Source organism: Ascaphus truei, chromosome 19, assembly GCF_040206685.1.
Source record: "Ascaphus truei isolate aAscTru1 chromosome 19, aAscTru1.hap1, whole genome shotgun sequence".
Lineage (NCBI taxonomy): Eukaryota > Metazoa > Chordata > Amphibia > Anura > Ascaphidae > Ascaphus > Ascaphus truei.
In genome coordinates, this window is record NC_134501.1 from 11,865,356 (window position 1) to 11,892,808 (window position 27,453).

The 27,453-nt window shown below is 46.9% G+C and overlaps 1 protein-coding gene across 3 annotated transcripts in view; it reads left to right on the forward strand.

Annotated features, from left to right (window-relative positions):
- Nucleotides 1-27,453, forward strand: part of VAC14 (VAC14 component of PIKFYVE complex) — a 76,163-nt gene that overhangs the window by 35,133 nt on the left and 13,577 nt on the right. For 2 of the 3 annotated variants that reach the window (XM_075576579.1, XM_075576581.1), the window contains exons 12-14: nt 968-1,033; nt 10,168-10,411; nt 16,644-16,776. In XM_075576579.1, the coding sequence (XP_075432694.1) occupies nt 968-1,033; nt 10,168-10,411; nt 16,644-16,776 (443 nt within the window). The remainder of the gene's footprint in view (nt 1-967; nt 1,034-10,167; nt 10,412-16,643; nt 16,777-27,453) is intronic. The other variant, XM_075576580.1, reaches the window with a different exon arrangement.

Sequence of the window (27,453 nt, forward strand, 5' to 3'; positions counted from 1 at the left end):
AGCGAAGGACCTGCATCGAGTGTAGGACACTTCAAAGGAAATGTCAAATAACTGATGCGCAACAGAGCTAACTTCATTCTCCTTCATATGTAGGACCTACTCCAAGAATGTGTATCTCAAACTGCCCATGTAAAGGATGTGTGTTCGAATACAGCACACCTGGCAATAATGCACACAGATTCTTTTATTTATAATGGTTCTAACTTATAATTTACCATGCACCTATATGTATATATAATAATTATATTAGAATAATAATTATATTAGAATAATAATTATATTAGAATAATAATTGTATTAGAATAATAATTGTTCCTAAATAGTGCTGCTAGTTTTAACATAGCGCTTATTAGAGACATTTTGCAGGCACAGTCCCTGCCCCCGTGGATCTATGTTTTTGGTGCCTGAGGCACAGGGAGATAAAGTGACTGGCCAAGGTCACGAGTAGCCGACACCAGGAATTGAACCAGATTCCCCTGATTAAAACTCTGTGCCAGTCAGTGTCTTTACTCACTGATTTTTTTTTTTTTTTTTGGTGCTTTTTTTATGGTATTTTCTGGAAGTTTATATTTATTACGGCATTCGTTTTACCGGCCGCCACCAATCGCACGAGATGAAGCGGTTTGTGGAAGTGATCTCCATCTGTTTACCTTTCTGTCCGGTGCTGCTGCTCCTGTATTCTTCCAGTATCCCACTGTATATCACATTGTATGTTTATGCTTCAAAGAGCCGAGTACAAAGTTTGAGCCCTATATATAACCGAGAATTAAGATGAACTTGGATGGCCATATATTATTGTACGTGGCACTTTTTAATGTGAAGACATCCAGTCTCCGGAACAGTTCAGGACTGATAATCCGGGGATAAGAGCACTTAACATTAACCTAAGAAGTGGTTAGTGGGAAATGTACAAAGACAGGTGATTGGAGTTAGCTTGGTATTTGTAACCCACTTTGTCCCGTTTTAGGTGTTCTGTCACACCGACAGCCTGTTCCCCATCTTGCTAAAGACACTGTCTGATGAGTCTGACGAGGTGAGAACTTTTTGCTTATCACTCTACTCTGCCCAAAGTGGTCTCTCGCTGAACGGTGCACTGCTATAATTTTATCGCTCACATATACACAACTATCTCTCACATTGCTGCTGTCTTAATGTATACACAAAAACAGAACCAGGTCCAGCAAATTGGGATGCCCCCTCATAGGGTCTAAAGGCTTAAAAGGAAACAACGGTTGCGTGCTCAGACACAAAAACTGAGGACAGGAGATAGGATAACATGAACAAGGTAGTCAAGCGCACCAAAAAGGTGATTTAATGACTAAAAAGAGTAATAACCGCATCCAGCGTTTCGGTGCAACATGCACCTTCATCAGGGATGTCTTTATCACCTCTCTTATGTTAGACTGTGTCTAGCTCTGCTCTTCTTTCTGCATGACAAGACCCAAGACGGGGTTATTTAAAGGCTGTAGATACAGTAAGACGATTATGACCATATGGAATCTGCCATCAGCCGATCACATGCCCCCCCAAGAGTTCAACCTTCTCTGTCCCAAACATCTCCACAGTCTTCATTATAAGAACTTGCTGCTCTACAAGAGAGAACATGGCCACAGTGTAAATATATTCCTGGGTATATACGTAAGTGACACAGGGGTATTCTGTCATGCTTCGCATTTTGTGGTGAGAATGACTTTCACTACAATATGTGCCCCTTACCGATACTATAATGCCGTGGGTCCCAACTCCAGTCCTAAAGAACCCCCCCAACCGGTCAGGTGTTAAAGATATCCTTGCTTCGACACGGGTGGCTTGACCAGTGGCTCAGTCGTTTGGATTGTATTGAAGCATGGATACCCTTAGAACCTGACCTGGTGGGGTTTCTTGAGGACTATAGTTGGGAGCCACTGCTGTAATGTGTCATGGTGCAATGCATCAATCTGTGTCCAAAATTAGACTTCTTCATCGAGGAAATGTATCATTTACCAAGCTTTCCAAGCATATATTTTTGAGTGTAATATAAAAGGTTTGGAAAGCTCTTTGCACTTTGATTTCGTCTGTCAAAAACTCTGATGTTCTCTTAAAAGATATCACAACCTGGAACAGCTAGAACGTCATCAATATATTGGTGCTAAAAGGACAACATCTGTTTTTCTCTGCTAGAAACAATTGTACAAGAAAAAACAATGGTTACATTTTAAAATATTCATATTTTGGTAAATCCACAACCCCACCTAATGTTCCCACTCCCCCCTCCCCCCCAGTATGATCTTTCTTTCAACAGAAATCTAATTAGGAGGGGCCTCCTCACTATTTTTAGCTCTGGAGATCCCCCAGGTTCCCAAGATAACCGTTTTGTTACAGGTGTTTCTGCTCCCTCTAAGGAAATCGAAATGGCTTCCGTATCTGGCAGGTTTCGGGGGCTAATAGGAAGTTGCAACGTCCTCGTGGGACGACGTCGCGGCTTCCTATTGGATGGCAGTGATGGCCAAATTTATATATCCATGAAGAACACTGGCAACTCAACCGGTAAGTGTCTTGGGAACCAGGGAGGTCTCCAGAACCCCCTGGATAAGATCCTGTAAAAAGAACCATATGAAAAGTAGGCAAGAGTGCTGCTTTAGATTTGTAGTAATCATTTAGACTGCCCTAAAGATGTCCTCGGCACGCCGGGTGCCCTAAAGATGTCCTCGGCACGCCGGGTGCCCTAAAGATGTCCTCGGCACGCCGGGTGCCCTAATGATGTCCTCGGCACGCCGGGTGCCCTAATGATGTCCTCGGCACGCCGGGTGCCATAATGATGATGTACTCTGCACGCCAGGTGCCCCCATGACGTACCCGGCACGCCAAGTGCCATAATGATGTCCTCGGCACGCCGGGTGCCCTAAAGATGTCCTCGGCACGCCGGGTGCCCTAAAGATTTCCTCGGCACGCCGGGTGCCCTAATGATGTCCTCGGCACGCCGGGTGCCCTAATGATGTCCTCGGCACGCCGGGTGCCCTAATGATGATGTACTCTGCACGCCGGGTGCCCTAATGATGTCCTCGGCACGCCGGGTGCCCTAATGATGTCCTCGGCACGCCGGGTGCCCTAATGATGTCCTCGGCACGCCGGGTGCCCTAATGATGATGTACTCTGCACGCCGGGTGCCCTAATGATGATGTACTCTGCACGCCGGGTGCCCTAATGAGGTACTCGGCACGCCAGTTGCCCTAATTACGTACTCTGCCTGCCAGGTGCCCTTATGATGTACCAGGTACGTCATTGGCACTTCGACCGAGCATCCAGCGAATCTAAACAAATGTGGCATTCCTTCCACCTCGGTTTTCTGCACCCCGGACCTGCTCACCGTATGCTATTTTTGCTCCTGTTGGTTGTTTAATGGTTAACAAGTCACTAACATTTCTCGCAGAATTGGACAAAAAAAACATAAACAATATGAATTTAAAAAAAAATGTTTTTATAACATTTCCTGTTTTTTACCCAAGAAACATTGATTTTCATATAACTCTGCAGTGTTATCAACCTTCATAGATTTCATGTGGGTCTCGTGTATTTGGATTCAGCCTTTTGGCTTTTTAGCACTTTATTCATATAGACTTCAGTGGAGTCTCATGGATAGTCATGTTCAATTAAACTGCTATTTTTTGGGTCCAAAACCCACAAATCTCTGATTTAGGTCACTGGATTTTGACACGTCTGCCTCTATAGCTATTCGAGCAATATCTCTGCAGTGTTACAATGGAAGCAATGTGCTAGTCGCTGGCATGGAAGAGTTTGACTGCTTGTCTATTAATTGGGAAAGAGTTTCATGATGCCCTGACAATCCCTGGCTGTTTCTTGGCAGGGGCGGAGTTAAGTTACGCTCTGCTCGTCTCCACCGGTGAGTGGTTAACCCCTTCGCAAGACCTTGTAGCCCCATCTGGCAGTGAAGGGGTCAACCCGTTCTTTGCAACCGCAGGTCTCTTTCAGGGGAAGATAGCAGACGGTTAAGCAATGCTCTGCAGGCCTCCAGCAGGGGAAGGGGGCTAAGCAATGCTCTGCAGGCCTCCAGCAGGGGAAGGGGACTAAGCAATGCTCTGCAGGCCTCCAGCAGGGGAAGGGGGCTAAGCAATGCTCTGCAGGCCTCCAGCAGGGGAAGGGGACTAAGCAATGCTCTGCAGGTCTTTTTGCAGAAAAAGGGCTCAGCAATGTATGTGTGTGTGTGTGTGTGTATATATATATATATATATATATATATATATATATATATATATATATTTATATTTATATATATATATATATATATATATACCCTTTGTGACTAACTGCACTGCTCAGGAACGAAAGAGTTAACATAACTCCGCCACACACAGTCTGCCTCGCCCCCCCCCCCCCCACACTTTCCGCTGCTAGAGCCGCGGGATTGCAGGTCTTGTTTCCATGGTGACAGTGAAGGCCGGGGCTCTACTGCAGAGCAGTACACAGAGCGCGGGGACACTGCCTCCTGCATGCTAATGTGCGGCCATTGTTCTCCCTCAGTCATTCCCAAACACAGGGAAGGGGGTAGGGTGACACTTCCTCTTCAGCTCCCTCTTACAATAGGGCACCGCTCCCAATGTCATACAGTCTGCTAAGGCTGGTGGGTACCCGACTACTAGTATGTGTTAGAGCAGCGGCGTCCTGTGTAACTGATTGTATGCCAAGAATGTGCTACCCCTCCAGTGTAAGAAGATGCACGGTCTGGCACAGGTGCATGAATAGGATGCTACACTGTGTGAGCACGCCTGCAGTTACACCGGGCAGGAAATGCTTACCTTGCAGGGTTTATGCCCTTAATGAGTTGCATCCCTCCACTGGGAATGATTAGAACTGTGCAATGTTCTGCAGATCTCCATATCAAGGGTGTAAGTGATGCCCTGGAGATATTTTGTTGTTGTATGAAAGGGGTAACATTGCACACGCTGCATGTCTTTGGCATGGAAGCGGTTAATTGCACTCTGCAGGTCTCTTGCATGGAAGGGGTTAATTGCTCTCTGCAGGTCTCTTGCATGGAAGGGGTTAAGTGTGCGCTCTGCAGCTCTGTCGCGTGAACATAGTTTGTAATTGCAGTCTGTGCCTCCCTGTCGTGTTGCCAATCCGACTTAAAGTATTAACCAATATAATTAAACAATGGGACGCAACGCGACCATCTCCCTAGCGTGTCGAAGACTGGCCCGCTCCACCTTCTTCTCCTGGCGTGTGGGACTCAGGATGAATCTTCCGTGATAAAGAATGCAGCGTGTTCCTTGCTGGTGAGGGAGGGGTTAATATGCTGTAATTGGCATGTTTATGGCAGGCGGATTGTTTTTACGGACTCCGGGATCCCTTGTGACACACACACACGTTTTCATCTTTTCCTGCCCTCCCTTAATCTAGCATCAGCCCTACACCCCCTTCTCCCTCACACTGACATGTTCTAGCAGCATTTTATGAATGAGGGGAGCATACCCAGATGGCACAGAATACCCCCAAAGCCATTGAACCATTGCCTGGTTCAGCTGTTGGTTTTGCATGCAGTTCCCATCACCCAGTAACAGTGATATCAGAAAATATGCTTCCCCACACTGGTGCTTGGAGATGTCAGTGGTCGGCAGGTAGTTCTACGAGGCTCCAATCATTTGTTTTGGGTGTCTGTCCTCTAGGCAGGTCTGTGGTCAGAGTTATGGTTGCTGTATATTGCTGCAAAGTCATGTTATGCCCAAATAACTGCTTTTTGGTGCGCTGTCTATCAAGTAATTTTAGTCTGTAAATATATCCTCGCATTGTCTTGTTATCCCAAGAGGATCGGCATCTGGCCGCCTTCTGCGTGGTTCGCTGGAGGGATGTCTGACGGATGCCTGATGTAATAACAGTGGAAGATTATTAACAATGTCCGTCTGTGTTAAACTGACAACATGGTCTTTTTAAATCGTCTGTTACAATCACAACCTCTGCTCTCTACCCTTGGAAAGTGTTGCATTCAACTGAGGCAATCGGGAGCTGGTAAACTCTTCCCCACATCACCTAACTCATCCCCTGCTATTTACCTGCAAAGCTCTGCTTAATAGGCTGGACTCATCCGTAACCTGCAGAATATTGCTCATCTCCAAAACCCCTGCAGAATATTGCTCCCCTTCCTGCCTGGTATAAAAATCTGTAGAACGTTCCTTAACGTCGTCCCTAACAGAGCATCGCTCAGCCCTTTTTCTCAGCGAGAGAGAACTGGAGAGCGTCCCTTTTAAAGTAATCCTTGTCACATAGACTTTTACTGCAGCCCTGGATCAATAATAGTGTAGCAATGTGCTTATTACTCTTTGCAGGTATAGCGTGCCCATCATATTCTGACACCTCCGCTTCTCTTATAATATACAATGTATTGGTATGTCCTTGTATCCTGCAGTTGAAGGAGTAATGGTAGAACTTGTCACTGACATTCTTGTTGCGATATCTTAAGGTACAGTATGATATATGGAGTAATCGTTATCATCCTAAAGGATCTCCGCACATAAAAATGAATGGCAGATGAAGCGTTACTGTATAGAGATATATAGATAAATGTAGATATATAATGTCTAACTCGAAGCGCACGCTCCATACAGTAGTGTGATGCAATAAAAACAAAATTAAATGTATGTAAGTGTAAAGAGAATTGCTAACTCACAAGTTTAATAAAAATCAATCAGGCAATGATATAAGATATCAGGTAAAGATACCGGACATAGGTCTCCTCGATGGTATGAGAAGATCCCAGTTGAAGTGTGGGTGGAGGTGACTCCAGTAAGTAGACTGGTCACAAATCAGATTGGACAGCCAGTACTCGGAATAGACTTGAAAGGTATATAGTACAGGAGGGATGTGTGATGATTCCGCCATGTTCCAAATCCTGTGTCCATAAAACCTCTCGCATGGCCAACCCAGATCTAGTTGGTTGTACCAGGTACAGGTGTACCAAAGAGGAATCACCTTTTTGAGACATTGCGTGCGTTACGTGAGCTACGTCGGCTCTCTTCACGTCTCCAAGTCCCTCCCTCAACATACAGAGGTCGAGTTGGCAGCACAGCAGAAAGCATTGGCACGGTTTGGAACCTGGACCAACATCCATAAAGAGGATTGTTTGCTGCTGGCACCTACTCCGGTACCTCTTTGGTCCACCTGTTGTCCCCCAACTGCAACTAGATCTGGGTTGGCCTTGCGAGAGGTTTTACGGACACAGGATTTGGAACGGTGGCAGAATTCGTCACACATCCCTCCTGTTCTATCCCTTTCAAGTCTATTCCGAAGACTTGCTATCCACTTCGATTTGTGACCAGTCTACTTATGGGTGTCACCTCCACCCAAACTTCAACTGGGATCTTCTCATACCATCGAGGAGACGGAATTCCGGTATCTTTACCTGATATGCTCGATCGTTGCCTGATTGGTTTTTTTGACCTTGTGAGTTTGCATTTGTCTTTGCACTTACGTTATATTTGTTATTTTTATTGGATCACACTACTTCGATTGGATGTGGTCCATGTTTGAAGAAGCAGCTCTAGACTCCAGCACTAGGTGCAAACTCTTCACACTAGAAAGACTTTTCTCTTTTGGACACACATCCTTTTTTTCATTGCACATTCTACCCATTCTCACATTGTGTATTTATTGGGTTTTTATTCACCAAATAGAGATCATGTTGTTGTCACTATTTAGTATCACTGATACAACTAATTTACAGCATAATTAGATTGTAAGCTCCTTGGAGCAGGGACTCCTCTTCCTAAATGTTACGTTTATGTCTGAAGCACTTAGTCCCATGACCTGTTATTTTTATTATTTGTTATTTATATGATTGTCACGTGTATTACTGCTGTGAAGCGCCATGTACATTAATGGCGCTATATAAATAGACATACAATATTACTGGATTTATATTACAGTGGTTTTCTAAAGCCTCTCTCGCTCTGTCTCTCTCGCTCTGTCTCTCGCTGTGTCTCTCTCGCTCTGTCTCTCTCGCTCTGTCTCTCGCTGTGTCTCTCTCGCTCTGTCTCTCTCGCTCTGTGTCTCTCTCGCTCTGTGTCTCTCTCGCTCCGTCTCTCTCTCGCTCCGTCTCTCTCTCGCTCCGTCTCTCTCTCGCTCCGTCTCTCTCTCGCTCCGTCTCTCTCTCGCTCCGTCTCTCTCTCTCGCTCCGTCTCTCTCTCTCGCTCCGTCTCTCTCTCTCGCTCCGTCTCTCTCTCTCGCTCCGTCTCTCTCTCTCGCTCCGTCTCTCTCTCTCGCTCCGTCTCTCTCTCTCGCTCCGTCTCTCTCTCGCTCCGTCTCTCTCTCGCTCCGTCTCTCTCTCGCTCCGTCTCTCTCTCGCTCCGTCTCTCTCTCGCTCCGTCTCTCTCTCGCCCCGTATTCCTTCTGTAAAAAAGGGATCCCATGTTGTACTTGGTTGATATCCTTGATGTACCGCCCCCTCCCTCCTGGCTTCCAGTAGTGTACATGTTCTGGTCCTTTAATCTTATCATCACAACGTTTCTTATGCAAATCCCTAGCAATTTGAATTGCTCTTTTTACATCACTTCTACCTTCATGTCATTGTGAAAATATGGCCTTCCAAACGGCAAACTATTCCTTAGGGGTCTTACTAATTATTTACATCTCCTGCCTACTTCTCATATATAAAGGTTTAAGGTGCAGCGCGTAGGCTCTTGTATAGCATTTGACCTTCTAAAACCCTCCGTGACACAGACGAGTCCAACACAAAGCTTTACTGGACCATTTTACATAAGTCTACAAAAGGTCTGTGTTAGACCTGAAACGTTTCACTCTCCACCGTTCTTTAATAAATGGAAATTGCTGCAAAGACTGTAAGTAGAGCTCTACTTAGTATCGATTCTTGACGAATCCAGTTTCCATTGCTTCTAAAGCTACAAAAGTAATGCTGACCAGTCATGGTCACACTGATCCCCGCTGTTAAATGAAACCTATGAGGGTTCACTTCCCCCTTAAATTTGGATGCCTTAACTGAACACAAAACCCCCCTGTGGCTGTTTGGTTTCAAGCGTACAGCTAGTAAGTACCCTGCATCCTCGTCCTTGATATCTAAACAGAGCCGTGCCGACTGTATAGCCGGCACCTACAGCCTACCAATCTCTTCTTGGGGTAACCATCTGGTCTGACCGTGCAGTGAGTGCCTAAATCCCTACGTTTTCTGCATCCTTGGCCTGGCAGTACCACTGCTGTCCTGTCCTCGCTGTGACACTTACCTTGTAAATCTATATCCTACACTTGTTAGTAATTACAAACATTTTAAGATGGGATGGGATCTTTTGGCCAATGTGCCTCCTGGTATTTTTCAGACCTAACTACGTGCAGGGAGGCCATGCCGCTTACCCGCATGTAACCAGGTTATGGGCCAGACGGACCCACACGATGCGGGCCTCCTTTGATGCCCCCAAAGCTCTGTCCAACCCAACGCCAGCTTGGTGTTGCTTCTCAGCCCGTAGGCAGCTATCTCCCCTTACACTGGGGGCCTCCTAAAACAAAACCTTCCAGTCTTTCCTCATCACTTTGTTACATGGCTGTTTTTTAAATCTGCAGCTGGGTTTTGTGGTCCAAGTTTGAAGTTTTGCAGTTCTTATCATTAAAATGCCGTTTCCACGCCTGACTACTGTAGTTAACAAAGATCATATCAGCGATAATGTTATATGAACAGGTAATTAAGGGAGGCGTCCACTGGAAACTCAAGTGGTGTCCCGATAATGTCAGAGTAAAAATTCAGTACATAGCACGACAAGCAAAGAAAGCAAATTCAGACATGTTCACCGTGAAGACCACAATGTGAGTATACAAAAGGCAGCTGTTTCTTATTGAATCATTTGTTTTATGGTATTTTATCAATATGTCTCAGTTGCTTTGTGTGCTGGTCATTTATGATGTTTGATGTAATAGTTGTCGAATTGTGGTGTTTCAGGATACATAGTCCAACATACAATAACCCAACTACCTTGCCTCAACTATATCGTGTAGAGTTTTTTTTTTTCCACAACTGCTTCATATTACTACTTGCAGATTCAATATCCCACGTTGGATGGGTGTGTGAGGTATACACCATAAAGTGCACTATATGTGTCAGGGCACCGCTGCTACATACATATCAGATTGGTCACATCAAGGGTCGATGTCCTATTCTTTGTTTCCCTCGCTCAGGTCATCCTAAAGGATCTGGAGGTCCTGGCAGAAATCGCCTCTTCTCCAGCCGGACAGACGGACGTGTCCAGCGACAGCACCGACCTCACCACGGGACTTTCAGAGCTTCATGTGCCAGCCCCTGTGAGGGGCACCCTGCCCAACAGCACGGGTGAGGGAGAGTCTTGTTCTGAGGCTGAGCAGTACATTGGAGGCCCCTCTAGCACTGCAGGGATTAGTGTCTCACTGTGTCGGGGTGTCTTGGGTAGGTTGTTTATTCATGATAAATGTGACTGCAAACGATACATTAATAGGGATGTCTGTATTTCATATTGTAGCTGTAGGCTAACACTGCAGGAATGCAAATCAACTATTACAGATGTGTCTAATCCAGTGTTTCTGACACGGGGTGCAGGGAAGCTCTGGTGTGCCCTGACTCTCTGCCAAGGGGACCACGGGAAAAACTTTCCTGGCTGCCCAAGTTGGAGGAAAGAGGATAGAAGTGAGGGGAAGGTGTGGGAGGCTAGGGCTTTCTGTGGGGTGAGGGGAGGTAAGTGTGGTGTTAATGATTAAGAAACGGTGAGTGCTGTGTGAGAAATGGGGATACATGTGGAGTGTGTGTTGAGGAAAAGGGTGAGTGTGTTGTGTGAGGGTGAATGGGGAGTGTGTAAAAAGAGGGCGGGTGAGCGTGTTGGGTGTGCGCTAGTGAAAAGGAGGGCGGGTTTGTTGGGTGTTAGCGAGGAGGCGTATGAGTGAGGCCTGAAGAGCAAGGGTGTCCCGAGATTTTAAAAAATACCTTCTCGGGTGTCTCTGCTCAGAAGAGGCTGTGAACCACTGGTCTAGTCATTCCACAAAAGGGACATGTTCTTTATTAACCCCTTAAAGCTGCAGTTCAGTCTTTTTTTTTTAATTAATTTATTTTTTTAATTCAATAGTTTCATGTGTGCAATCTCTAATTACCTAAAGAACTGTATAGCTGCCGGTCAATTCGTTCTCCATGTATTGATCAGCGAAATTTGGCGACATCTTTAAATATGGCATATGTTTTTCATCTGCTTCTGTCAGTCAGTGGAAGCTCATGAATATTCATGAGCACTCCTGCACTGACATGTGCTAGAGGGAGGGCAGGGCTGACAAAGGGGTGTGCCAGGGCTTGTGACAGAGCATGAAGGGGCAGTGCCTTAGTAAATGGCTGTTAAAATAGAATACAAGAAAATTGGTCTTTCAAAGTTGTTGTTTTTAAAACAGAAAGTGCTAAAAGTATTTTTTCTTACTACAGAACTGATTTATTAAAAAAAACACACATGCAGGATATTGCCTGAACTGCAGCTTTAACTGCCTGTGGTGCAAGCCCCTCTGCCAGCTAAGGGGTTAAACCTGCGTAGTAAAGGGGGCTTATGTTGGATGATCCTATGTGACAGGTGCTGGAATTGTGTTGAAACAAACTTCTGAAGTAATCTGCTGAGTTATTGAAGATTAATATAGAAATGTGCATTTTCCGCTTGGAGGCTGGGAGGAACCATGACCTAATTTGACCATCGTATCGCAGAGATCGATGTTGGTTATATGAAGGAATGCTCTTGTCTAGGAGCTATAAATGGGAGTCTCTGGGGGTCTGTTTTGGGGTCTACAGAGCCTCAGGTTACAGAGGGTATCTTAGGGTACACTAGCTATCTGTGCTAGATTCAAATGAATATCCCTCCTGCTACCGTTGGTTGTTCGGTGGCTGGGAAGGGGCTCTCGTCCGTTCACCACCATATCAGGATGTGTTTATCATAGCTGCACAGCTGTCTCTTGCTTCACTCTCACTGTTAAGTGTATCTTCCTCTCCGGTGTTACTGTGAGATATAGTATAAATATGTCATACTTATTCAATCTCGTATCAGAAGCTCAGCTATTTCGTACTTTGCTTCTACCATGAGATGCATCACAACCAGCGCCGCAGACTGCTTTCCCGGGGCCCAGGACTAGAGTTTTCCACTGGGTGCCCCTCCAGTGTCGGCGGCCTTGCAAGATCCCCTCATCTCTCTCCCTGTCTCCTTCTCTCGCCCCCACCACTCCCTCACTCTCACTCTCCCTCCCTCTCTCTCGCCCCCACCATGCTCCCTCCCTCTCTCTCACCCCCACCATGCTCTCCATCTCACCCCCACTACTCTCCCCCTTGCCCCCACCTCTCTCCTTCTCTTGCCCACGCAGCTCTGTCCCCTCCATCCCTCTCGCTCTCTCCCTCCCTCTCTCTCGCCCCCACCATGCTCTCCCTCTCTCACCCCCACTACTCTCCCCCTTGCCCCCACCTCTCTCCTTCTCGTGCCCACGCAGCTCTGTCCCCTCCATCCCTCTCGCTCTCTCCCTCCCTCTCGCTCGCCCCCACCATGCTCTCCCTCTCTCTCACCCCCACTACTCTCCCCCTTGCCCCCACCTCTCTCATTCTCTTGCCCACGCAGCTCTGTCCCCTCCATCCCTCTCGCTCTCTCCCTCCCTCTCTCTCGCCCCCACCATGCTCTCCCTCTCTCACCCCCACTACTCTCCCCCTTGCCCCCACCTCTCTCCTTCTCGTGCCCACGCAGCTCTGTCCCCTCCATCCCTCTCGCTCTCTCCCTCCCTCTCTCTCGCCTCCACTACTCTTCCCCCCCTTGCCCCCACCATTCAGTGCCAGGTGGAGTCGCAGATCCCAAGGACAGCTGTGTGTCCCGTCCCCCCCCTGTCGGTGGCCCTGACCGTGACCTTTCTACTCCAGGCTCCCTATAAGGTGCACAGCTATCTAGCAATTTCTCACTCCGTTGTCACTTTATTTCCGAGCCACTATGACTTAGATATACATCTACCTTTCTCTTCTCTCTCAGTATAAAGATGCACAGTTGTCCCTGTATAATAATAGCACAAAGTTATCAGGATCTTGGAGAGCTTATAGTTTAAGTCAGTGTTGCGCAAACTGGGGGGCGTAAGATTTTTATGGTGGGGGGTAGCGGGCAGCTGCAGAGGTCCCGCTCTCTCCCCCCCAGGCATTTAAATGCCGGGGAACCGCGCGAGGCCTCTGCAACCGCTACTTACCGAGGTTGAGCCAGCTCCAGGATGCATTACCATGGCAACGCGCCATCAAATGGCGAGGTAAGGAGGAGAGCAGGCGGGGGGGGGGGGGAGAGGGGCAGCAAAAAAAGTTTGCGCTCCCCTGGTTTAAGGGTTATGTCTGGATACTTGGTGTGAGTAAGTAAATTGCTTTGTAGTGACTGGCCAAAAGGGCGTGAGATCTTCGACCCGAATCAAACTATGTAAAGCTTTATTGATTATGTGAGTGTTTAGTGAGGATATGAAGATGGCTACCTACGGGAAGGAAGTCCGAGAGGTGCAGATGTGTTCTGGTTCTGTTTCCCTACAGAGGACCTTTAACTACAACAGTGCTGAATTCTAACCTGTCCGTACAAAGTCTGCAAGATAGGATACGATTAAGGGAATTTACACAGTCTGTACAAGCTAGGAAACGAATAAAGTTGCATTTATTTATTATTGGGCATGTACCATTCTGCACAAGCTGTTCCATGTAAGTAGCTTTGACACATGCTGAATAGTAACTGCAGATTGCCAGTGCAGGAGCTCGGGCAGGAGGGCATATCTGGGGCAGCAGTGGGTATAAACGTTTACGGGCACCAGAGAGAGTAGATGTGGGGTTCACAGGAGACAGCCTCGCGCAGCGTACACGCAGAGATCAGGGACATGGCAAGAGATTAGATCTGAGATATAAGGAGATCAGAACAGGAAAGCGATCTAGGACTCTGCAGTTACAACCGGATTTAATAGAAAGCTAATAGGGGAATTAAAGGGAAGAGAGACGCAAAGACTGGTCTAAGAGAGAAATGATCCTAGCCATAGAAATAAGCAGAGATTGTAAATGATAACGCTGCCAAGCGCGAAAGTCATTACTGGGATTGATGCAATTGCCACAATTGTATTTGTTGCCTGGAATGAAATCGGCAACTCTCCAGTTCACAGCCAAGTAATCTGCTGCTGACCTCATGCAACCGCTCGCATGTCTGAGCCACGGAGAGACCCTGCAGCGTGGCTCCCTGTTCCCACAACATTATCCGCCAGTTTGAGAATTAGCCGTGTGTAAACAGCTGACTCCATGTGTGTTTGTGCAGCTGAGTTGTTCTAAGGGCGCAGCTGTCCCTCTTTATGTCTGTGTGTTGAGCAGTACATGTGGAGCTGTCATTCTACGTGTGTGTGTGTGTGTTTGTGTTCAGTAGAGGATATTGGGCACAATATTCGAGACCGTTTTGGGGACGGCATCGTTTTCTTCCCGACACCATATGGATTACATGTGTTACTTACGTTTTCTTTAAACAGAGGCTGATTTTTTTTTAGGCTCAGCGGTTAACACCACAAACATCACTGGTTTCCATTAAAGCAAAGAAAGAGGAAAAGTGGGTCAGTTTCAAGCAGATATTGCACCCAGAAACTCCTCTCTAATTGCCCCTAGAGCCGCTCCCCAAATCACTCTGCTTGATTGACCCAGAGAGACAGAGCATGAAATGTACACTCTTGGTTGCGCCTATTCTGTGACCTTTGCTACGTGTGTATGTTGTGCATGGAGTGCTGTATTTCTGCGTATTGGTATACAGTATGTCTGTGTGTTGAGCAGTGTATGAAACCATCAATGTGAAGGTCCTTGTGTTTGCCGTAACTGGAGAGGGGGCTTTCTTCTTAGGCCACGTCCACAGTGTGAGCGACCACTCAGCGCGGACAACAGGCCGCACCTCTGAGGTGGCATGAGAATTTGTGACGCCGGCTCACGTATGCAATTCAGCCAATGAGGGCGAACCAGGCTTGTGACGCCGCGCCTCCCCGTCGCTGTGGATCTCAGTCCACAGATCTCTCAGCCGACAGGCGCGCCTGATGCCATGTGCGCTGTCGCGCGGGCGCCCACTATGCCCAAGGCATTAGTGTTTTGCGCGGGTGCAGTGTGTCTGTGAGCTATGGCTGTGTGTGTTTAGCTGGAGCAGTGCATGTCGTGCTGAGACCTGATTGCATGTGTTCAACTTGCAAATTGTATATCTTTATGCTGGGACCTGGCTGTGTGATGAGCTGGTGCTGTGTCTGTCTCGCACACTGCCTGTCTGTGTTTAGAGGCTCAGTAGTGTGTTGAGCTGGCACAGTGCCTGTCTTTGTCTAAAGACCTGACAGTGTGTGATGTGCAGGAGTAGGTCATGTCTCTGTGTTGAGTCGCTACTGTCTGGGTGTGTGTGCAGATGCTTGTGTGTTGCCTTTTTGTGTCCAAAGATCTGACTGTGTGTGTGTTGAGTTGGCGCAGTGCATGTTGGTGTGTTGAGCCGTGACTGTGTATGTGGATCTAGCACAGTGTCTGCATTACAAGGATATTCCTGCCTGATTAGTTTTGAATAGCTGAGCTCTGCAGGAATGGCGAGCACGCCCTCCCCTCGCTCCTGTCTTCCACTCCCTAGCCCTGCCCTCGGGGGGAGACCCTGGTTCTTTGATCCCACCAGAGGAATCCTTGTCTCCGTAATTATGGGCAAGTAGGTTACGTGCGAACCTGCTTCTAGTTGTGTCTGTGGTTTATGGGGGAGGACCATGAGCCTTCAGGGCATGAGGGGATGGGAAACTCTTGCCTCTACAGAGCCCTCTGCGTGCTTAGTCACCTAAAGAGGACATGCACAATGGAAAAGTATCCTCCGGGAAGACAAGCAGCTGGCTGCAGGTGAGGGGTCTACGTTTGGATTATAGGCAGCTTTGGGGCAGAAATACTTCAAACTTAAGTAACCCTTTGAGTGCCAGCAAAACATTGCCATTGGTGCAATGCAGGCCACTCCAGCTGTGTGTCAGTTAGTGCTATAAAACTGGAATATTCTGAGTTATAACAGGATATCTGTTACAGGGGGAGGGTGGGGGGAGTTGATGTCACACGCTACATATGTACACTTTATTGGAAATACGTTGGATTGTCGCTGACTTAAAGAAAAATTCTATTTATTTACTTAATATGCAAAAGCACAAAAACCTTTTGTGCATAAAAGGTGCAGTTTCACTTGGTACGGTATGTACGGTATAATGTCAACGCATTCAGGCACTAACAACCCTTAATACCGGATTCAGCTGTTTCATATCCATGTCAAAGGTTTGCACGTTCAGGACTGCGGGTCTAACCATGCAAAGCGGACAAATAAACATCACGGTACTATATACATTGATGGGATACTATATACATTGATGGGGGGGAGGGGGAGTCCATAGCCACCAGAATAAAGAATGTCACAACAATTAGAAAATGGTAGTTAACATGGATGTATTTTATACACGGGGCTCCACTCCATTCCTCAACACCCTCCCCACCCCCCCCCTCCCCCCCCAGCAGGTCAGGTTTTCAGGATATCCCAGCTTCGGCACAGGTGGCTCAATCTGAGGTTCAGTTGATGGCTTGAGGACTGGAGTTGAGCACCCCTGATATAGGGTCTTATCTCACCGTACCTCTCAATTAACTTCTCTAGGTGCCCGGGGTCTGGAGTGCTCGCCCTCAACACCTGCCATGAACTCGTATTTCTATCGCTTCATGATCAACCTGTTGAAGCGGTTCAGCAGTGAGAGGAAGCTGCTGGAGACCAGAGGAGCCTTTATTATTAGGTGAGCGAAGGAACCACGCGGGTGGGAGTAGAGTATATCAATGCATCACCCATGGGAGCACAGGGACACCATTACTGGACGGTCCACCATCGACCAATAGGTTCTAGTAAAGAATTGGGTTTGTAATGGGGCCTCGTCTCAGAAGAAGGCACTTGGAGGGGCTGTCAGCAGATATTCTTGTAACAGGAGTCTCTCCCATAAAAAGGATGACCTTGTTCCTTCAAGGGTTTCTTCAACAAATGTCTCTCCTAGAAAAGACTGTGGGGTGATGTTCTTTCTATAGGTTAAGTCACTATCCGGCTGTGAGTTATTGTGTTATTCAAAAAGTGATTCTTCTTGTAGTTGGGGTTGCCAGGTGTCCACTATTGAACTGGACTGTTCTGTATTTGGACACTGTCCAGTAAAAAAAAATAGGTAATACTGGCCATGTATATGTATACCGGTATTACCTCTCTGGGCGTGTATGTGTAAACCGGTATTACCTCTCTGGGCGTGTATGTGTATACCGGTATTACCTCTCTGGGCGTGTATGTGTATACCGGTATTACCTCTCTGGGTGTGTATGTGTATACCCGTATTACCTCTCTGGGCGTGTATGTGTATACCGGTATTACCTCTCTGGGCATGTGTGTGTATACCGGTATTACGTCTCTGGGCGTGTATGTGTATACCGGTATTACCTCTCTGGGCATGTGTGTGTATACCGGTATTACCTCTCTGTACGTGTATGTGTATACCGGTATTACCTCTCTGGACGTGTATGTGTATACCGGTATTACCTCTCTGGACATGTATGCGTATACCGGTATTACCTCTCTGGACGTGTATGTGTATACCGGTATTACCTCTCTGGACATGTATGTGTATACCGGTATTACCTCTCTGGGCGTGTATGTGTATACTGGTATTACCTCTCTGGACGTGTATGTGTATACCGGTATTACCTCTCTGGACATGTATGCTTATACCGGTATTACCTCTCTGGACATGTATGTGTATACCGGTATTACCTCTCTGGGTGTGTATGTGTATACCGGTATTACCTCTCTGGACATGTATGTGTATACCGGTATTACCTCTGTGGACATGTATGTGTATACCGGTATTACCTCTCTGGGTGTGTATGTGCAGTGGTCGACAAATCACCAAAAAATCTACTCGCCCAACAAAAAAATCTACTCGCCCAACAAAAAAATCTACTCGCCACCTAGTACCAAACGTGTGATGCTTGGGCCAATAGGAGCTCGCCACGATGTTAAATCCACTCGACCGTGGCGTGCAAATGTATAGGTTTGTCGAACACTGTATGTGTATAACGGTATTACCTCTCTGGACATGTATGTGTATAACGGTATTACCTCTCTGGGTGTGTATGTGTATACCGGTATTACCTCTCTGGGCGTGTATGTGTATACCGGTATTACCTCTCTGGGTGTGTATGTGTATACCGGTATTACCTCTCTGGGCGTTTATGTGTATACCGGTATTACCTCTCTGGACGTGTATGTGTATACCGGTATTACCTCTCTGGGCGTGTATGTGTATACCGGTATTACCTCTCTGGGCGTGTATGTGTATACCGGTATTACCTCTCTGGGCGTGTGTGTGTATACCGGTGTTACCTCTCTGGCCATAGTAACCTCACCGGCTTGGGGGGGTCACAGGATTTCCCCGAGCAGGGAGAGAGCGGCTGTTGCTAGGGGGCTGGGCAGCTTCCTTCATCCTGCATTTAAAATAAGTAGGTTTTTGTAACTGGGATTTCTCCAATACGAAGGCAAATGTTGGGACTGTGAGCCTTCATAAGAGGGATCCGTTATAATGGCGACCCCTCTTAAGGAAGCGGCACATTGGGGGGAGGGAGGGAGGTGAGATGTCCTAGTGGGTTATTAAAGGGATTTCTATGATGGGAAGAGGTATTGAAACCACGAGATGTCCTTTTAATAAGGTATTCTTATATACATGTATTCTAACAAGGGGAGCAGTGTAGTACAGCTGTACCGAGATGCTCATTTTAGGGACCGTGAGATGCTCATTTTAGGGACCGTATCCTCCGTACTCCTCACGTGATACTATAGTCCAGGGGCGGGCAACTCCAGTCCTCAAGGGCCACCAAACAGTCAGGTTTTCAGGGTATCCCTGCTTCAGCACAGGTAGCTCAGTCTTTGACTGAGCCACTGATTAAGTCACCAATGCTGAAGCTGGGATATCTTTAAAACCGGACCTGTTGGTGGCCCTTGAGGGCTGGAGTTGGCCGCCCTTCTGTATGCTATGTCCTCTCTGAAGCCGTGTGATGATGAAGCGTAGAGTAGAGTAACGGTGTGTCAGCAGGAGCTGGGAAAACCTTCCTAATTTGCCAGCACTCCCAGCCCAGCGGAGGACTCCCGCTGCTGCGATGCGAAGAGCTGCCCTTTTCTTCCGGCCGCTTTCTCTCTGCCTGATCACTCCGTCATTCTCATTAGGATTTTCTGTATCTTAATCATCCATCTGCGTTTCTCTTTATTGCCCAATCTCTCTGTTCCTCCCGATCTGGCAGGGATTTTTCTTCTTTCTCGCTCTTCTTTGTCCCTCTTTCCATTCTCATTTCTGGCCACCTATCCCCCCTCTTTCATTGATTTTCATTTATTCTCACTCCACCCTCTCTTTCCTTTCTTGGTGGCTCCTTCCACCTCTCTGTATACCGCTCTCCCTGTTATTTCTCTTCCGTGTCTCTCTCACACCCCTCTCTCCCCCCCTTCCCCTAGTCTCTCCCTCTCTCTCCCACCCTCACATCCGTGTCTCCCCCCTGCCCTCCGTCTCTCCCCCCTGCCCTCCGTCTCTCCCTTCTGCCCTCCGTCTCTCCCCCCTGCCCTCCGTCTCCCCCCCTGCCCTCCGTCTCTCCCCCCTGCCCTCCGTCTCTCCCCCCTGCCCTCCGTCTCTCCTCCCCTCCTTCCCTCTTTTGCCCCCTCCTTCCCTCTTTTGCCCCCTCCTTCCCTCTTTTGCCCCCTCCTTCCCTCTTCTCCCCCCCCTCTCCTTCCCTCTTTCTCTTCCCCCCCTTCCCTCTTTCTCTCCCTCTCTCTCTTCTCCCCCCCCCCCTCCCCTCTCCCGCTCTCTCCCCCCTATCTGTCTCCCAGCAGATAGTTTGTTCTGGTTAGCTGAAGACATTGTATGGGTCTGTCTTATCTCTCTGTAATGTGTCTTCTCAGCACATTGCCTCATGGAGCTGTTTAATCTTGTTGTCCTGGGGTTTGCTGGGAACTCATGCGTTCTCTGTTTCATGCAGCTGGGAGCTGAACTACTTTTAATTGCTTGGCGAGGTGGTTGCAGAATTCTTTCTTTCATGCCGGAATCTCCCGGACACCGCTCCCTGACCGTGAACTGTACATCCATATAGTCCACTAGCAGTGCCACGCTAGAGCAACCTCCCAATTATCTCGCCACCATTCTCCTTCCCTGATTGAGACATGCAGGACATTACTTGACCCCTTTTCCGCCAGGAGATGGAGGCAGCGCTTAACCCCTTTTTTTTATCCTTTCCTGTGATCTGAATACGTGCTTCTCCCCTTTCCTATCGCAAAGCAGCGAGGAATTGTTAATCCCTTCCCCATACAGCACAATGCAAAGGCATTCCGATATCCTCCAGTATGTATCTCTTCCTGCGAGAGAATAAAGGAAGGAGGCATTATTTGCAGGGGGCTTTAAATGTCTGCCATTACACGATTTTGAGGGCTGCATTGCCTGTTGCTTCACCATTATAGTGTTGTTTTACTATTTTCCCTGAACATCCCCAGGGAAACTAGTGCAAATTGTATTTTTATCTCTGTGGCATTCACATGATGACATCAGTGTGTAACAATAATATCTCCATACATACACACACATATATACATACACACACACACATATATACATACACACACACACATATATATACATACACACACACACATATATACATACACACACACATATATACATACACACACACATATACATATACATATACATACACACGCACACGCACATGCACACACATGCGCGCGCACACACATGCACACGCACATGCACACACACACATACACATGTACACACACACATATACACACACATATACACACACACACATATACACACACACATATACACACTTAGTAAAGTTATAGGGATCATGTTAAATGGTTTTGAAGCAAAAGGTGGCACTGTGTGCTCATTCGCATGTCATTTCCCAGGATCCCTTGCTGCAGTTGAAGTGCTGGGTGATAATGGTGAAAGGCGGGGTTGCAGACCTATCTAAGACATGCAAATGAGCATACAGTAATATTTCCATTCTCTCACTCACTCACACCACAAGACCTCCTCCACTGTCAGAATACACCTTACAGCCCACTCACAGAAATAGACCTTTCCGTCTTCAGGCATAGCACTGCGCAGTAAATATGGGCCCCCAGGTTCTGCCAGCAAAGGAGATGGCTAACACTGCTGCTACAGATATGGATCCTCATGGTGAGCTGACCTTCGGGTAACCCAACCCTGGAGTGCCTTGTTTCGTTCAAAGTCAGAAGGTTACTGCTTCTGCTTCTGAAAGATGCAAACATCCTGTCACCCCCCGAGCAGAGTGAGGGCTGGGAGCAATTACTGGCAGGGAGAAGTATGCAGGGGGGGAAAGAGACAGAAATTAAGCCAGAGACCAAAATAGCCCAGCAGAGGAAGTGCCGTTAACCCGCTGGCTGCTCCAGAGGTACTGTATACATGCGTTACTGCAGTGCCGCATACGGGAGCTATGTTTCCCCGCGCTATACATGGATATGTATGTTTTGCTTTATGACCCATGCTTTGCAAATTTCTAAGTGGGAAGGAATTTTAGTAATACTCTGGATATCACGAGCAATGAAGAGGTTAAGTGACGCTCTTCTGATCTCCAGCATAAATAGATGGTTAAGCGTTCTGAATGTCTCACTAGTAGGGTTGCCAGGTGTCCGGTGTTGAACTGGACTGTCCTGCATTTGGATACTCTGTCCACTAAAAAATGAGAGGTACTGTAATACTGGACATGTATGTGTCCGGTATTTTCCTCCCCGGACATAGTGACCTGACGCACCTTTCACCATTGAGTCCCGTATTTTTGGAGAAGCCACCTGGCAACCCTACTCACTAGCGGGGGTGGCTGAGTGATGGTCTGCAGGCTCCTTTTCTCTGAAGGGTCTTTGTGGTGCTCTGCGGGTCCTGCGATAAGGAAAGGGTTAAAGCAGTCCTCTGCGCTAGAGCATAATCAGGAGGTCCGAGGATGTGTAACCACACTGCCAATTGCTCCAGAAGCATTCCTTATCCTAAAGATAGTCACAATGTGACATCCCCATTGTTTGTGGGATGGGATAAATGGCATATATGCTTTGAGGTGCCACTTAGCAATGACACTGCCTTTAATGATCGCCTTGCAGGCAAGGAAATATATAAAAATAGTGTCCCCCGTATCAGGAATCCTGGAGTAAGGAGCAATCCGGCCATAGAAGTCAGAAAATAAACAGCTGGAGTGTAGCCTTGAAAGATGCTCGTTATGTCTGGGAACCTGAAAGGGTTAAGAGAGATGCTTTACCAGGGAAACGCTGTAGGTTGGTGTTACTGGGAGGGGGTGAAGTAATACTCTGCTGGGTTGCCTGGCAAGGACGACGCTGAGTGATACTCTGCGGATCTGTAACATGGAGAGGTCTTCACCTCCCGAGACAGAGGAGCAGAGTAAACATTAAAATGACAAGAAAAAGATGGCCCTTCCCTACCCGTCTCCACATAAACGCGCGCACATCCCTGCGCGTACCTCCCCCTCCCCCCCCCCCCCCTCCGTCCTGTGCCAGTGTGCGGCTCGTTACTGGCTAGGTTCGTCCTAGTGGTACTCTGGTTCCCGGGTCACATGCTGTGTTTGTCTGCCTAATGATGCTGGGTTTGATATGCAGCACTGGTCTGCCCACTGTACAGATGGTACCCACTGCCATTTACCATCATGTCATGATACGCTATGATGTATTTTTAAATGCGGGCCTACAGAAAATCTGCACTATGACCTTAAATACATTACGCTATGTCGGGATATCATCTTGGCCAACGGCACTAGTCACTATGAATCTAATCCAAGCCATCAACCAATCAAATGATTCTATTCCCCGTGGCATGACGGCCATTCTGTGTAACGTTGTCGGCCTTTTAACAAGACGACATGCAATAGTGCAGCTTACTTCTAGAACGGTGGTTCACAAAATGATGGTCCCTGGACCACAAATGGCCCCCAAAGACCTTGGTGGAAATCGCTGAAGCCGTACAATATTCACTTTAAATAGCCCTTTCCTGCAGTCTGCCTTTTCTATCACTATTTAGAAACGGGTACTGTATTTATATATTTACATATATACTGATGGACAGAGATCGAAGTGTAAATAGGGCTGTTCTCCAAATGATTCTGAACATGGAAATGATGTACAATAAGAAAACGTTTGAGAACCCTTTTAGAAGCGTGCAGCTCATCACTTCGCTCCTTACTAGAGAATGACCACTGCAGAGTATCACTTAATCCTTTCTCCTAGACCATTGCAGAACATTTCTCATGTTCTTTCCTACTGAGACTTGCATAGCGTTGCCTAAAGACGCACGTCTGCAGGTCTAACTCTGAGCAGAACAATGTAAATGGTATACTGTGTATGCTGCTTCTATCTGAGACTTGCATAGCGTTGCCTAAAGACGCACGTCTGCAGGTCTAACTCTGAGCAGAACAATGTAAATGGTATACTGTGTATGCTGCTTCTATCAGCGACTTACATTTATGGGAAGGAACATCGCAGCGTTCCTAAAGTGCTCGATGATATAGGGCGGCATTCATCAAGCCAGGATGCTGAGTATCACACCCCGATTTCAGCTGATGGCCGTTACTTCCAGATAAGGTTGCGATTACCCCCACCCCCCATCACGGCTTGATGAATCCCGGCCAGAGGTGGCTGTGATTTTTCTTTAGAGATACCATGAACAAAAATGTACGGCAGCCATTTCCCGAAATGCATGTGCTCAAAGTAAACATGGAAAAGTAAGTGCAATACTTAACGTAAAATGTGTCTAGCCAAGTGTGAATGTAACTTTAATAGCTGGGGCGTTCTCTGTTAGTGAGGGGGCTGTACAATGTGAAGAGCAGAGACAAGGGAAGAGTTAAAAGATTCTCTGCAGGTCTCTAAGATCCCATTTGGAGACTCTCTTACTGTGATCCCTCTCTGTGAACTCTTAAGAGACCCTGTCAACATGATCATCAAATCCACTGCACCAAAACCTCAGCTGAATTAGTCTGCCTGCTACATCCATACATTATGTTTCATTACAGATGAGGATTACTTGGCTCACCAAGACTGAGCAGTCTCTGTAATTACTCTAAGACAGTACTCCATATTTGATCTCATACTTTGCTAATCACTCCGTTCATTTGTACTTGACGAACCGATTCATGCAGTCATTGTTGGAAGAAATGGTCCTCCTTGGCGCTGGTCCTCGTGGTTTAATGCTCCGTGCAATATGTGAATGAAGAAAAAGGAAAACCGTGTGTAGTATGTATCGTAAATGGTGTTAATATGCCAATGTTGATTACATACACCAGTATAATATTCCTGTGGGATGTTACATTGAGTCTCAATAACCCCCCCTCCCCCCCATGCATTCAATATCACCATATATCAGAATAACCTTTAGGTGGCTATATGTCTCCACATGATGATATATTAAAGAACCTTATAGTGAACTTACATTTATATGAGCAACCGCAGAACTCACGTGATGGAATAGTAGAATAAGTGGATGAAATTCCATTGGAGGATGGAGTGTTCTTCAGTCATGCGGAATTATCCTCATGTACATATGGAATCGAGAAAGATGCCAATAGTACAATAACGTTTTAAAATTTAGTAAACATATACAAACATTAACTTTTGAAATTAAACTCATGGATGTTTCCATTCTTTAAGAGCCGTGTGTGTGTATGTATATATGTGTATATATGTGTATATATGTGTATATATATATATATATATATATATATATATAATGTATGTATATATATATGTGTGTATATATATATATATATATATATATATATATATATATATATATGTATGTATGTATATGTACAGTGGTCGACAAATCACCAAACAATCTACTCGCCGAACAAAAAAAATCTACTCGCCACCTAGTACCACACGTGTGCTGCTTGGGCCAAAAGGAGCTCGCCACGATGTTAAATCCACTCGCCCGGGGCGTGCAAATATGTAGGTTTGTCGAACACTGTATATGTATGTATATATATATAATGGTGACTCAGCATTTTCTGCTCTTGCTTCTGCTCTCGGGGTCCGTCCGCGTCTCTCCGCTGGTGTATCTCGGCGTGTCTGCAGAGGATTGCGCTCCGACCCTCGTTCAGTGGGCACTTCCGTGTTCGCGTCACACGTCTTGCGTCCCAGCGGTATGACGTCACACGCCTCCCCACAGCTGATCCGCACGTTCCCTGCTATGCTGTAGACTCTGTTGTGTGCCTCCCGGCATTCGATCCCCGCGCTCTCCATCGCGATCGCACTCTGCCCCGCTTCCGATCACACAGAGACCTGCTCTGCGCAGTTCCAATACTTTCAGTCACCTCCTCAAAGCAAACGCTTCTAGATCGTGTCACCCTACGCGTTTCACTAAAGAAATTTGCTTCTTCGGGTATAATGTCCCGGTAGGGGGTGTGTTCCCTTATAAAGGGTCTCTAATAATTTCACTAATTGGACACCTTCATTAATAATTGTCACCCGGGGATATCGCATAACAATCATGACATTTTAAATGCATTTGATTTGGTTCTTCACATTAATCATGACGCTCTTCTTCTTGTCCTGGAACCTCTCTTATTTTCTCTGTTCTGAGGCAGCCATTTCTCCTGAGTCTAGTTTGCAAAAATGTTGCTTCCCCTTGTGGCTTGCCAGCCAGTTGCCTTGGCAATGCCCCCTTTCCCCAGTACGTTGGACTGTTCCCCTGTTAGTTGGCATTGTCCTGATTTTGTATTTCCTGCTTGCACAGGAAAGCATGCTTCCTTTTGGAATCGTCAGCCTTGTGAGTAACATCCCTTTCACTGTCACCCCAGAACAAGGCAATCATTTTCTACCTTCCTCTCACAAATGCTACCTGCAAGTTATTTTAGGTTTCTGTTAACCCCTCTCCAATAAAGTTAAAAGAAGATAAGACTCTGTGTGCATTTAAATTGGATGAGTTTAAACTGCCTGATCCTACTCATTACCCACACTGAGTCTGGGCCAGAACACTAATGTTGATTGGAAAAAATGCCTACGGCTTCAATTATATTGACTGTTTGTTATGGCATATATGGGGTGCGCAAATCAAGGGGGCGTGACATTCTGCGCGGGGGTAACGGAGGCCCCACGCGCTTCCCGAAGGCATTTAAATGAAATGCCGGGGAAGCGGAGAAGGCCTCTGTAACTCTTACTTTGGTTCAAATGTCTTCTGGTGACGCGTCACCATGGCAACGCGGCATCAAATGACGCCGCGGGGTCATGTTGCGGCACGTTGCCATGGCAACATGACGTCATGCCGCTAGAACGTCCGAGCCACGGTAAGGCGGGGTGCGAGGAGAGGGGGACAGCCGGCAGGGGGGTGCAGGGGGAACAGATTACGCTCCCCTGTGTTGACATATATGTATTTAGAATGAGCATCATGTTTAATACCTGCTTACAATTCAAATACAAGCTCTTCGGGGCAGGGATTTCCTTTCCTATTGTCTGATTTTGCTGCGCTTAATGTATTTTAATTCCCTGTACTGTATTCTTTGTGAAGCGCTGAGTACACTTTTGGCGCTCTATAAATAAAGACATACAATACATAATGGAGCTAGTTTAGACATCTATTTGGACATTTATTAATATAAATAATGATCATATATATATATATATATATTTGTGCGTTCATGCAGTGAATGCCATCATCGTATTTGCCCCTGCCACCTCTGCTGGGCGGCTGTTCTATGCGCCAGTAAAGTAGACATTTCACAAGTCTCTGAGCTCTTGCTTGCGTACGGCTTTTCAGTGGTACAGTACATACACTCCCCGGCTGCTGTAGTATAGTGGTACTCTTTGCCTGTAGACGTGCAGCAAACCACGCACATTTTTTGGGGATGGGTGCTCCTTTTGCTTCTTGAACTTAAACCTTCCATCTGGACAAGCCTGTGCATAGCTGGTGTTGGACGATGGGCCTGTTTATGTTGCCGGGTTACACACAGTTCGGGGCTCGCATTGTTACAGCAGTTGGGGGAGATTCGGCAGAGCTTTGCCTTAATAGGAGATGTGTGAGGGAGACTCGGGGAGGGGTCGGGGGGGAGTGTGCCAGCTGCAGTCCCTAAAACATCTCCCCAGGATCTGCTGGATGCAGAAGCAGTCACTGCCCACAGATTCTCACTGTTTGGGTATTACTGCCTTCTCTTGTTACCTCTTTGGAACACATGTACCTACTTTTGGCAGCCATAGACATTGAACACACACATTCCCCTACCTGATTCCTTCTCTGCGGCACAATTATCATCATTTCATAGCCCATTTCATTCCATCCATCCTCTCTCTTTCCCTTTTATCCTTTCTATTCCCCCACCCGCTCTACAGCAGCACAGGAACTGCCTCCATCTTTCGTTTTCTTCCT